Below are 14081 nucleotides of genomic sequence, written 5' to 3'. Positions count from 1 at the left end.
TTTTTTTACATTTGATTTGATTTTTGACTTGAAATGGTTTATTTCAAGCAATCAAGTAAGAATAATTCACAAAACAATACAATCATCAGTTCATACAATGATGTATCAAACTTAGGATAATTAGTCTTAAATTAAATGTTTCTTGAAAGGTGGTGGAAGCAAGCAAACTTTTATACCCCCCCCCCCCCCCGTTCTACAATTACCATTTTTATTACATGATTTATCATTATCCGGTTCATAACGTTTATCAGACATAATTAAGAATCCTTAGGTATCAATAAAGCATATGACAAAGATGAATTACTTAATTATTATGTAAAAATAGACTTAACTATTTTAGAAATCAACATAGCAAATGGAGATCAGTTATCTAGAAAATATGCAGATTATATTCATTAGAAAAATCATGTACATAATTAAAGAAATAATGCTTTATCAAAAAAATAGACATAACACTGTTTCAAAAATCTTCATAGCAAAAATTGATCAAATATCAAAAGTTAAAGCTTGGTTTTTCTTACGGGCCATGGTCAGCTCTCTTTTTTTGGGGGGAAATCAACTTTTAAATCACTTGAAGATAGTTATATTGCCGCCGTGAGCCACACACGTCCGTGCTGTAACCCAGAACTGGAACTTTTTAAAAATAAAAACTCACTCTTTATTTAAAAAATGTAATGGATTTGCATTAAAGTAGTTTCATCCAAATTATTTGTGTATGTATTTATATAGTCCAGCTACACAAACTGTTCTCTTTTCAGTCCAAGAAAATCCAGAGCATTTCCAGCAAGCAACTTGTCCTGCAATGTAAAAGAGAAAAACAAACTCAGTTGGTCTAAACAGATTAAGGAAAAAGACAGAATTAAAGCATTTTGCGTTAGGGTGAACCAAAAATAATCTTATTTTTTGCTCTTCACAATGATTGTTTTTAGATCTATCAATGTTAAAACTACAGCAAAAAAGAAAAAAGAAAGGGGGATAAAGACATCTTTACAATGTGCGTTACTTTGACAATTGTGTTTACTCTTTGAAAAAGTAATGGCATTTGGATTAATTGATCATATATGTGAAAATAACAGCAACATGCGTCTGTGCTGTAGTTTTAATTATTTGTTGTGAGTTGTAGACATGTACTCTATAGAACTGGACTGAGTGAACCACTCCCCTCTTGTGTTCCAAACAGGAAGTACCCGTTGGGTCCAAGTGGCCAAAATCCCATAGACTTATGTTGAGAAGTAAACTGCTATTACTCAGTCATATTTGTCAGAGTAGCCATTCTTGTTCTGTTACCTTTTTTTTAACGTGTTCTGACTCATCAGAAAATGTTTTTCATTATATTTTTTCTTTAGTAAAAGTTATTCTAGTTAAAAATGGGCCAATCAGATGCCTCAACAAAAGAATGTGGTCTCACATTAAACATTCAAAACATTTGATTGACAGATTCTCCTAAACCCGCTTGCAAGTGGTAGGGGTGTGGATTTACAACAAGCTCAGTCCTGATTGGTGGGAGCGTTTCCCGTAGGAATGTTTACTCAGACCGCTTTGGAGCAATCACTGCTTACTGACTATTTCTGACTCCAGCATGTCGTTGTCCGTATCGTGAAAAAATGGCGACTGAATTGATTTCATATTCCGATTGTGGCCATTTGAGTGACATTACACCCACTCAGTCCAGTTGTCATGTACAATCAATGGTTGTAGATAAAATAAAATCGATTGTCTGTTTTTTTTTGGTGTACTTTGTTGACGGTCCCCGCTTGTCTCTGCAGCTTCACTTGGCGCAAGCGGATTCTATTTAACTAATTTGTTTTCTGTATCACTATAGAAAAATGAACTGTTCATCCTGGACAAGGACACGTGGCTTTTGGTCCGTTTCTAACTGCCGACCAGTGTGTAGTTTTCTTGCATTTGCTGCCCTTAAATTGATTTAGTTGGAAAGAATTTTCCCAAGAATGACAATTTTGTTTTGTGACCGAATGCGATACATTTTACATATAAAATATCATCTTTAAAATTAAATAAAAGTTTATTAAGAAGAATAACATTTAATATTAAATAGTAAAAAGAAAGTAAGTAGTTTTTTTTTATTTTTTATTAAAAGGGCTTTTCTAAGTGAATGGAACTTTTCATTTATATTTATGTGCTACACAGACATTTTCAAATAATGACAGTATTTGCTACCTTTATTGGGGCATCAAACTCATCCATTGACTCTATCAGGGATCCAGGTTCCAGCTCACCAAGTGGGAATGGGTAATCTGTTCCTAGCATCACTTTATCCTAAAACAAGAAGGCATACATTGATGATATTAGGAGTCATGAAAGTGAGAAAAGTTGTGTAGAGAATCTGGAATGAAACACAAGGTTTTGTAAAAACTTTATATACACAACTAACCATAAATCCTTATTGCAAAAAAGAGTGACATCGTTTTAACAATGTTAGACAAGGTTTTATTACTTTTCCGATGACTTCAACAAGCAGCTTCAGCGACATGGGATCATGGACCAGGGAGTCTGTGTAGAAAGACCCAAGGTACTTTCGTGGACTCATCTTATTGTCAATCGCACACAAATCAGGACGAACTTTGTGGCCGTGTTCAATCCTGCCAAGAGTGAAAGGAAAAGAACCACCTGGAAGTAGAGGCCACAATGAACACACAGCTTTACATCAAGTGTAATTAAAAAAGCTAACTTACTCTTTCTATTTAAGTCTAGAAAATGACATTTACTGGCAAAATTGAATTTCTTCCATATACCTCCGTGAGCAAAGCAGACTTTCAGTTTAGGGAACTTCTCAAAGATGCCTCCAAATATCATGGAACAAATGGCAACAGTGGTCTCTGATGGCATACCTATAACACAAAGAAAACTGATTAAGATATTTACAAAAACTAAATGCTCTCTAAACAAATCATTTATTTTATTATTTCTCTTCATACTTTGGTCTTGTTCCTTAATTTTTTCCTTTCATGAAGAGAACTGCCATACATGAACATATTCAAAAAACCTTAAGTCTTTATGATTGGAAAGGAGCTGCAAGAAGAATACAATTCTTATTTTATTTCTGCTCCTAATTGAAGCTTAAAGGAAGAAAGAAAAAGTGAAAAAAAGAGACAATCCTTGATGGCCTTTATCACTACTGTATAGTGGTTAGTATATTCCTTACTGTTATAATTTTTTTAAAATAAAAACTTATTATAAAGTTCCCTTATAGGTTTTTCTCATAATTAATTTATTTTCTCCATCTTGTTTTATTTTTCCATCCATCCATTGTCTCATCCCGCTGAATCTTTTTCAGGGTCATGGGGTTGCTGGAGAAATACATGGCCTGAAAAGGACCTGCTATGTGATCATCTGGTAAAAATAGTCTTTTCACACAACAAGGAAACAGCTGCTCTTTCCCCTGAGGACTTAAATCCCACCCTGATCATCTTTCGATCTATTTTCAATATGTTGCCAGAGGTCTTTTCATTATGATTTTGCCATTTTTAGCCAAAATCTAAAAACCTGTGTTGTTTTCTGGGACAAGGTTAATGCAGCAGGAGTACTTCATTAAAAATTGGTGCAGAGCAACCCTGCCCTCCTTCCCCTTCCCGTTGCTGAGAGCTCTCTGTTTACAGCCCCTCACACCCCCCAACCTAACATTACCAGTGCACTAAAAAATGGAGAGCAATATAGGAGTTATTCCAGCCGTACAGTTTTGATCCAGATGTCAGCTCAGACGAGGTAAATTAAGATGTATTTGGATCTAGTTTTGCATCAATGCATCTTTTACAACAAACAAGCGGTATTTCAAATAAGAATTACTCAGAAAGGTAATTTTGAGTGTAATCTGTCTTATATATGTCTTCCGTCATTAGAAAAATGCCTCAAGAACATGTCAAAAACGTAAAAAAAACCATTCTCATCAGAGTGGGTCTTTAAACATCAGCATGTTTAGTGTTTTCTCAAATGATGTAGTGTTTTCCCTGCAGTATCTGTTCTCTGTGCGGTTCCTATGCAGAAGCTGATTTACTGTGTTCTCTGTGTTTGTACAGCTGTGATGCTGCTTTCTCTATAATCAGCTCAGCTCAGATTTTAAACAGATTTATTTTAATGACCACCTTATGGGACCACATCTAATTAAGGATAATTTAGATAGGTCATTCATTGGTAAAAAATAATAATAAAGCAGAATGAAATCTGGTTGTTTTCACACTTAATTGCTTTTTCAGCTAAATATGTTTCTGGCATTTCCTGTAATTTTTGATCTGTTCCTGCTCCAGATCCCTCACCCACCAGCCAGGGTAGCCAATACTTAGCCATCCTCCCATCTGTCTGCATATCCCACGGGTGGACGAATATGGAGCAGCCAAGCTCCTCTGCAGCCTAAATGGAAAACACACACACACACACTCAGCAGGCCTGGTTTTCAGAGGACGGCAAAAGCAGTCCTGAACGTCATGAGCCCGCCAAGACAGAAGACGATGCTGCTGCAGTTACACGATGTGGTGTTGGTGTGTGCAGGAGGATGTCTCACAGCATAGAAGGGGAGCAGTTCTGGGGCGTTTAGGTCCCAGTTGTTAATGTGCGACCCAATCTGGACTCCAGGAAAGCCCAGCTCCTTCACACAGCGCCTCATCTCCAGGATGGCCAAGTCTGGCGCCTGCATGGGCAGCGTGCCCAGGCCCACAAACCTCTTAGGGTGGCTGCGCACCGTCTGTGCCAAATTGTCATTTAAAAGGCCACAAAGATCCAGTGTGTCCTGAGGTTTGGCCTGTAGATATGTAAAACAGAACAGGAGTGAACTTAAATAAATTGATCTGGTTTCTATTTCTAAACAAACAGTAAAACCCCCCCCTTGCTTTTGATGATATCCAGCTCTGATGGAGGAAACACTGACCCAGTAGCTGAACATCACAGGAACAGTTGAGAGCGCCTGAACTGCCACACCTGCAGGACAGAAAACATCCAGTTCAGGGGTCGGCATGAAGAACCTGCATGCTGTGTTTCTGTCTGTGCTCGTACCATGTTGGTCCATGTCACGTATGCGTACTCCAGCATCCCAGCAGTTGTCCTGAATCACCCGGAACAACTTCCCATCCCTCATCATTTTGGCTGACCCCTAAAAAGACACAGGAAGTATTTTAGGGACGCAGCGGTGTCTTTGGCAGTCTTCAGCTGTGGGACAGCCTCCCAGAGAGCCTCAGGGACTGTTCATGTTTTTAAAGGAAGGCTCAGGACCTACCTTTTTAATCTGGTTTTTAGCTGAAATTTAAATAATTTTATCTATTTATACTCATTTTTTTAAATTTTCATCCACGGTCTATTGATTTTTGTGAATATTTATATCTACTTGTGTGATTTGTCCCCCACTATTGGGCTTTATTTTTTATTTATTTATTCAATTATCAATCTCTGCTTTTACCTTTATGTAGTTTACTCTTTTTAAATGTTGCCATAACTCCAGTGTTTTCCTCAGGAGGATCCTCCACACTCATTCCACTCATGGAATGGGGGAACCTTCTAGGTCTGGCTGCTTGCTTTAATCAGGCGGCATCCCACGGTGACGTCCTCTGAGATCAAGACTGCGTGGCGTGGTCGACAGATCCCCAAAATATCATTTCCTCACATCAACATCAAGCCAGGTTTCCACTTTGGTTTCACTTATATATTATCATGGGGGCAAAGGGCATTCTGTGTCTTTCATAATTTCAGTTTTAATTGTCTGTGTAAAAAAGTCTGTAAAACACTTTGTGATACTGATGCAGGAAAAGTGCGTTTTAAAGAAAGTTGGATTTGATTCAAGTTCATCTGATTTCTTTTTGGGTTCATGAACATAACCAGTACATCCACACGATGGCAGCACTTAATTTATCTTTCTTCAAAGTTTGTTTCAAAACCACGGATGCAGAGAAGCTCTTGACTTTACAGATTTTGCATGGAGTCTTTTATAGTTATACTTTTATTTATGGTGTGTTCTTTTTTTATCTTATTAGTTTAAAATACATAAATAAATAAATAAATAACCCTTTAAGTTGTTGTCTTAGGTCCCGTGCTTTCTGAATAATCATTAACTTTAAGACTTCATTTTCAGCTTTAGTTTTGCTTGGCGGGCAGGAATCGGGCTGAACTGCCACACCCCACTGTGTGTAAAGAGCGGCTCTCTGCTGATGCGGTGGCTCCATGCAGAGTTCTGCAGCTGCTCAGGTGCAGGACCAGCCGGACGGGTCCAGTAGGCGAGGTGCCACTGCTTGAGTGAACCTGAAGCCTGCAGCAAAGTATGCTGTGCAAAACTGTTCAAGTGTCTGTAGTTTGTAAATGCACACAAAGACAGACATCAAATTCAAACAAGGGACTCACTTGGCAGTGATGGTGAAGCTGAACAAATCCTTCATAGCCGTATCTCTGGAAGACACCCGAAATCCATTTTTAATAGAGATGCAGCCTAAACTCTGACTTGAGATTCTATCTTTTGTTATATGTAACTCTGTGGAGTTTCTAGTGTTTAATATGAATAAATTCCAATGAATGTTTCCAGTCACACTGTAATTTCATTTGTGATGGATTCTATTGTCTAAAGATTAGGCCGTCCAGAATTTTACGTACAAAACTCACTATAAATGTAAGAGTTACATCCTTCCAAAATGAAATATGGCTTTTATGAGGACAGCAACACATTTTTAACATTATAACTGCTGGCTATAATTTAAAGAATGAATATTATCAGAGCCTTTGCTTGATGTGCAGAGTGAATTTTAAGGTTAAAAAATAAATGAAATCCTGCTAAGCAGTTTTCAGTACAATGGAAATGTTGACAGATGAATCAGCTACTTCTAAAAATGAATAGATAACTGCAAGAAAAAAAAGGGTGGCACAAATTGATACTGGAAAATATATTTAGTCTAATAATATTTCAATTTGTCATTAAATAGTTCAAGTGTGACAAAATCATTGCTCAGATTCAGAAAAAAAAGGAACATGTAGCTAAAAATGAAATCTAACGCTCGCCTCTCCCTTTGAGGTGGACATATTTCTCATCTAGCAGGTGCCAGTTCTGCTTTGTCTTCCAATTCATTTTCAGGCTGATTTGTCTTTCCAGAAAAAAAAAAAGGTTTAAAAGGTCAAATTTAATGACTGTACATTTTGATTTATGGCTGTTGTCTGAATTGGGATTTTTTTCATCTACTAAACTATATTTCAATCGACCGAAGGAGGAAAAATGTCATCTCATTATCAACATATTTCTGTTTCATTCAGCCTGAAGTATCAATCAATCAAGCATTTTATTTGCAGAGCACCTTTCATCAGGTGCTTGACGTAAAAACACAGTTTAAAACAATTAAAAAGTCCTAAAACACAATGGATTAAAACAACAGTAATCAACGTATGAACATAAATGCTGCAATTAATAGTCTGAGAAGGAAATTTAAAGGGCAATAAAGTTATAAATGATAAACCAAAAAAGCCATAAAATATTTAAAAGCCAAATAAATATGAGAATCAAATTAATTATAAGTTAAAAAGATGAGTTTTTTGCTTTTCAAAGTCGACACAAATGCAGAAACTGATCCTGCACCATCTCCTCATTTAGACTAGATTTATACTGTGAATTTTATTATTCTATTGAATTTGGTGTTGATCTTGTTTGCAGCACAAATCCAGGATCATCAGCCACTTCCTTCCATCCGCTAAATGATTTTATGTTATGAAATGAATAAAACCAACTGAGCGCTTGTGGAGGGTTAGTCTGCAGACTTTGTCCTCGGTCCAGCCGCTAATGTTGAAAATCATTAGCTAAGACCAAACACAAGTGTCCCAAAGACCCAAACAGTTCAAGGAACAGCACTGATTAAAGTTTATCTACAGGGAAAAGAACACATTTAATGTTGGAGCTGTTTGAGTCCAATTTTTGTTAAATAAAGTGACTCAGATGCAAACGATTCCAGAGCAAAGAAGCTCTAAAGATTTTGTCTGTAAAGTTGTAAAGATCAGTTCAGACAGACGTCTGCATGGAAACACCTTCCTGCTCCTTAGTGACCTCTGTGTAGCAGTACATACCTCCTTCAAGTCAGGCCATTCCTTCGGCAAAATATGATTGTGAATGTCAACCTTCATCTTTGATTTTGTCTCAGGGAGACGTGAAGCCGTGCTGCTTTCAGGACTGCGGGGAGACCAGTGACCGACAGGTGAATGACACCCTGGTCATTCATTACCCAACACATTCACTCAAAAGCAAGGGAGAGAATTACTCGTTTGCACATTTCGGTTTCCTATACCGTAGTTGAAGCTGGCAGTGGGAGCAGAATCCAAAGATTATAACTAATAGTGAGTTATCGATATGTTACAAATACTTTAAAGGGGTTTGTTTTTCCAGGCTAATATCAATTCCAGATCCTTAAAAAGAGAATCAAAAACGTCTATTTTACTACATAAGGAATTAAAATACAATGCAGCTTAAAGACAAAAACATATTTTAATAAATGTTTAATATTCTTAAGGTTGGTTTTTATTCGTTTTCAGTTGGGTAAACATAAAAAAGATAAATTAAAGTTTTGTTGATAAAGAATCTTCACTATCACCATTTCTTTCAGCTTATACATTCACTTCCTTATTTTGTCATTTGAAAGCAGATTCTGTCATCTATCTCTCTATGTTAAATATTTTCAATTTGTTGATTTAAGTCCCTTCAGAAGTTTCAATGCGTATGGGCTCTGGAGGGAGTTATGTGCGGTAAATACCGGGGATGAAAATAACATTTTTTCCATTTTCATTTCTCTTTTGGTTTTCTGGCTCATGGTTTTGCTTTTTTTTTGTTTAACATTTCAGATGAAGTGTTTTTTTTATTTCAATGTACAGTGTGTGTTTGTTTTATTGTGATTCTTAAAGAACTGTTAATTTAATTTTCTCTCTCTCTCTCTATCCATCTCTTATCTATCCATCTGCCCAACCCTCCATCCATCTCAATCCATTCATCCAAAAATCTATCCATCCCTCTCTCTCCCTCCGTCTGTTTGTCGATCTCAGTCCATCCGTCCAGTATACTAATTAAAATCAAACATTCTAACATTACAGTTTATGAATGAAAAGATTTTTATTGCAGTCTGGTGAATTTTTGGCTGAGATTTCCCATTTTTTCCACCAATTTTAAATTTTCTGAAATGGATTCAAAATCAAACCCTAACAGTGTTGATCTTTGTTTTACAGTATCAGAGCCAGCTGACCTTCACTGACTTTAACTAACGTTCTTAACGCGGTTATGTCGTGTAACGAGTTAAAACGTTTACGGTAGATTATCCAACTCTTTGATGTGGATCAATCTGATCGGAGCTGACAGAAAGAGCCTTTGTCCCTCACAAATGTGTGATTCCACAGTCTGGAAGAGCTTCACTGAAGCAGCTCCACAGGAGAAGAACCTGACTTTCTGCAGCTCACATGATGTTTGGGGTTTATTTGAAAGTTGGATGCAACCACCCAAAAACTATGCAGAAAACAAACAGACTTTGTTGATATTTAACTTAAACTCAAATCAAACATATATATTGGAATAAAAACATCTAGAAATCAAAATGTTACCTTAAACAATAATTTGCTCTTACATTAACAAGTTATTTAATAGGATTTACTTTAGAGCTCTCTTTCCAGCTTTCCTAGTCATTTTCAACTATTTTACTTTATCGGGGGGAGATTCTGTGTTTTATATTTAATCTTGGATTAGGGCCCCCTGTGGCCATAGGGTCAGGGCTGACCTCACTGACACTGGTTAGGATCTGCTCCAAGTTAGGCATAGAAACCAAAGACTAAGGAGCTAGGGAGTTCCCTTGAGGGCAATAAAAGATCCTGTCATTGAGGCCATGTGGGTTAAAGTGAGTTGACGAGGAGTATTTCCGTGAGGGACATTTGAGCTGATCTTCAGGGGGATGCTGAGTACACCTATGGATCTTCTGAGATCCACGTCTGTCTGCAGCCCAACAGCCTGCAGAGAGGAGGGAAGTGGACTGACATTTGCGCCACACTGAGTGTTTCAGTAATGGCTCAGCCGCAGACAGATGCTGTAATGAATGAGAAGGAGTTCACAGACATTTGCCAGCAGCCGGCTCACCACCCGACATTTACAACAGCAAGAGCAGGAGCAGCCCACTGAGCTGAGAGCTGCTGTCTGTGAGCTCGAGGTTGGACGATTCTCAGAACGAAACCGGCACATTTGTGTAGATGTAGGGGGAATAAAATTGATTTTTTCCACTGTAGTAGACTTTCAGCATTCAGGCCTGTGTGTCAGATGACTCTGCAGCGCTCATGGAAATCCTCCGCCCGCAGCTTCAACCAGCAGTGATGCAAACATGACACCCTGATGTTCCTGCTTTGTGATGATGACTGTGCAGCACCAACCCAGTGAGCTCAAACACATTTAGAGAGGACATCGCCACTGAAATATGGCACACAGACACGTTTGTCCAGCTCTGACAAAGAAGTGAAGAATTGATCGACAACTTTCTGATCAGATCATTGAGTTATTTCAATCATTCATTGCACACAATACAACAAAATCACACAGATATATATCTAACTCACTAGAAATAATGAAATGTATTGATAAAGCAACAAGATTACAGTGAATACTTTCTTTACTAGAGGTTTGTTCTTGAATAATGCTGAACGAGAGAGGAAAAAACTACCTATAGACTTTTTACATATTATCCTCATCAATTTTCAGAACTGTAATAATTAAGTTAATTTTACATGATATTTTAAGAGCATTATTTGTGCCATTTTAATCATTTGTAATCATTTTGATTGGACAAAAGGGGTTTAAGAGATGAATGAATGAACAACATCCTGCTTCCCTCACACATTCTGCTGGCTCACGTGCAAATGCACAATAATAAACATCCAGCTAAACTTAGAAAAAACAAATGATGACAATGGTTTGTCTTCATTTGACTTCATCAACACAACAAATGCAACTAGCAGGTATTTTTGCAACTTGTGAACGCACTCGCACATTTATGAACATTTAAATTTGAAGGACCTTAATAATTATGCATCATGACTCTTGTTGTGTTTGATTAAAAAAAAAATTCAAGGCTAATAACTTTTTTGAAACCTTTTTGTATTATAAACTACTACTACTACTATGTAGAGGGGCAAAAAGTATTTAGTCAGCCTTCAAATGTGCAAGTTGTCCCAACTACTAAAATGAGAGAAGCCTGTAATCTTCTCAACTATTAGAGACAAAATTAAGAAACAAAACAGAAAATTATATTGTCTGATTTTTAAAGAATTTATTTGTAAATTATGGTAGAAAATAAGTATTTGGTCACACACAAACAAGCAAGATTTCTGGCTCTCACAGACCTGTAACTTGAATTAATGGCACCTGTTTGAACCAGTTATCTATACAAAAGACACCTGCACACAACCTCAAACAGTCACACTCCAAACTCCACTATGGCTGAGACCAAAGAGCTGTCTAAGGACACCACAAACCAAATTGTTGACCTGCACCAGGCTGGGAGGCCTGAATCTGCAACAGGTAAGCAGGTTAGTGGGAAGAAATCAACGGTGTGACCAATTATTAGGAAAGGGAAAAGATACAAGAGTGCTCAAACATACAAGATCACAAGAACGGTGAGCAAAGATCCCAGAAGCACATGGGGGGGGGGCTTATAGTGAATAACCTGCAGAGAACTGAGAGCAAAGAAATAAAGGCTACCATCAGTAACACACTACTTTACCAGAGACTCAAACCCTGCAGTGCCAGACGTGTCCCCCTGCCGAAGCCAGTACATGTGCCGGCCCGTCTAAAGTTTGCTAGAGAGCATTTGGATGGTCCAGAAGAGGATTGGGAGAATATCGTGGTCAGATATAACCAAAATAGAACCTTTTGAACTCTACTCGTCATGTATGGAGAAGAAATAATGCTGAGTGGCATCCAAAGAACACCATACCCACTGTAAAGCACGGGGGTGGAAAAAATCATGGTTTGGGGCTGTTTTTTTTCAGCAAAGGGACAAGGACGACTGATCCACATAGCAAAGAATAAATGGGACCATGTGTTGTCAGATTTTGAATCAGCAAGGCCATTGAAGATGAAAATGGCTGAGTCTTTCAGCATGTGTCAGATGGGGGAGGGCTGGGGAGCATGTAGGACCCAAAATGCAGAGACGGGAGGCACACGGTTCCAGGGCAAGGGGTTTAGTTAACAAAAGGCGCTGCAGAGCAGGGTAAAACAAAACTCACTGTGGGCAAAACTTGAAACCATGGCAGAAGACAGACATGGACATGACAGCCAGGGAAGAGACGTTAATGGACCAGCATAAGAAAGAGGAAGGCAGAGACAAGACTTAAATACAGACAAGACAGACAAGACACAGGTGAACATGATCAGGAGAGATTGGGACTAGGGTAATAAAACCCAAAACCATGACATAACAGTAAACCTTTCAAAATAAAACAGGAAAAAGAACTACAAAATTACAGAAACCAAACAGAAGGCAAAATCCAATACAAGGAAACCCAAACCATGACAGCATGACAACGACCCCAAACACACTGCCCGGGTAACGAAGGAGTGGCTTTGGAGACCTAAATGTCTGCAAGTGGATCCACTAAAAAGGAGCGGAGCAGGGATCTCATGGCCCACGCAGCGTGTTTTCTACGTCATAAATACAATCTTTTTCAAACAACATTTTTTTTTCATGATTACATTACAAGAATTTGAATAAAGAAATACCCAAATACAAATGTAAGCCTAGTTTCTTTTAAATTTATGTCCTCAATCATCAGAAAAATGCCACAAAAACATGTTGAGAACACCTTTTTTTTATCACTACGTACATGGGTCATTAAGTAAAAACGATTATTTAACCTCTTTTTAACTCAAAGGGCTAAACGTTGATCCACAGCCATCATGTTGCTTGTCTGTTGATCCAGGCAGGACCAGTTTGCAAAAGTGACTCAGCCCAAATGGCAGATGGGCAGGGGGCTGAGAGACAGCAGTGGGGAGAAAGTGGTCGTTTAAACGAAGCGCTTCTTATCCAAAAACCTGCAACATCTTTACTGAATGTTCAGGTCCAGCCAGGTTACGGTAAAAAAGAAAACACCCGATGAAGTTTAATGCCTAGAAAGAAACACTTTAAGGAGAAAGTCTGTTCTGATATTTTTGCATCTTGTTATGTATTAAATAATTTGTAATCGAGCAGATGGAGGAGAATCACTTGAACAATTAACTGATTAGGTTATAAAATACAATTTCCTCAAAGCATTTTTTTGGTTTGTGTTTCAACATGTAATAATTAACAACCAATAAATGACAATAAAATTCCATTAGATGATAATACAAGAATGAAGGAAGCTCCCTGATTTGCAACGGGGAGGGGAAGAGGGGGCGGAGTTGCTCTGCACCAGCAGTCTAGTCTACAACTCAGAGGTGAATGCCGCAGAAACTGTCCTAGAAAATGACAGAGGTTTGATGATTTTGGCTAAAAACAGCAAAATCACATTTAAAAGACCTGAGGACGCTTTAAAAATGGAACAAAAGTGGAGTGGGACTTTAATACCCCTCCCCAAATTAGAAAGAAATGTAATACGTTTGAGAAAACTCAAAGTCTTTCACTTTATCTTCAAACATTTTACTTCTGCACATCTGAATCTATTCCAAAAGTCACCGTTGATGGCTCAACGCTTGTTTCCTGGGGAAAACACCGCCCTCCACCTTCACCTGCATGGTTGGAGAGGAGTTGTCAGGACAGCAGCATCCTGCTTGGCCTCCTGCTGACTCAGCGTTTGCTGGTTGGAGGAGGAGGAGGCTGCCCCACCTGCCTCTCACTCTGCATCCCATCTCAGACAGCTGCTGCTCCCTGCGAACAACCAGACCTACTTCTTCATCTTCTGCCATGTTGCATCCTCCTCAGGAAATGTTCAAAGAACATTTAGAGGAGGGGAAAGGGGGGCGGATGGAGGTACAGAGATGTAAAAAACAAAAAAACAAAAAACTGGAAAAAGAAAAAGTGAAGATGATCTGTGAGGGAATGAGAAGTGCTAAGAGAGGAGGGGAAGGAAAAAGGGGAGGAGGAAGAGAAGTTGCCTGGCACCGCCTGCCAGAT

General features: G+C 38.3%; 1 protein-coding gene across 1 annotated transcript; it reads right to left on the bottom strand.

Moving 5' to 3' along the window:
- Positions 1-634: 634 nt before the first annotated feature.
- On the bottom strand, positions 635-8172 carry acmsd (aminocarboxymuconate semialdehyde decarboxylase). The gene is made up of 10 exons (XM_004082024.3): positions 8038-8172; positions 6340-6384; positions 5005-5101; positions 4880-4929; positions 4517-4753; positions 4272-4365; positions 2754-2849; positions 2456-2628; positions 2179-2277; positions 635-797 (listed from the first exon to the last, which is right to left on the bottom strand). Exons 1-10 carry the CDS (start codon positions 8092-8094, stop codon positions 735-737), a joined length of 1011 nt encoding a protein of 336 aa, XP_004082072.1. The 5' UTR covers positions 8095-8172; the 3' UTR covers positions 635-734.
- Positions 8173-14081: the final 5909 nt, after the last annotated feature.

This window comes from Oryzias latipes, chromosome 21 (assembly GCF_002234675.1).
Source record: "Oryzias latipes chromosome 21, ASM223467v1".
NCBI lineage: Eukaryota > Metazoa > Chordata > Actinopteri > Beloniformes > Adrianichthyidae > Oryzias > Oryzias latipes.
The sequence above is the reverse complement of the archived record's forward strand: the minus strand, read 5'-3'. Positions and strand labels throughout refer to the sequence as shown.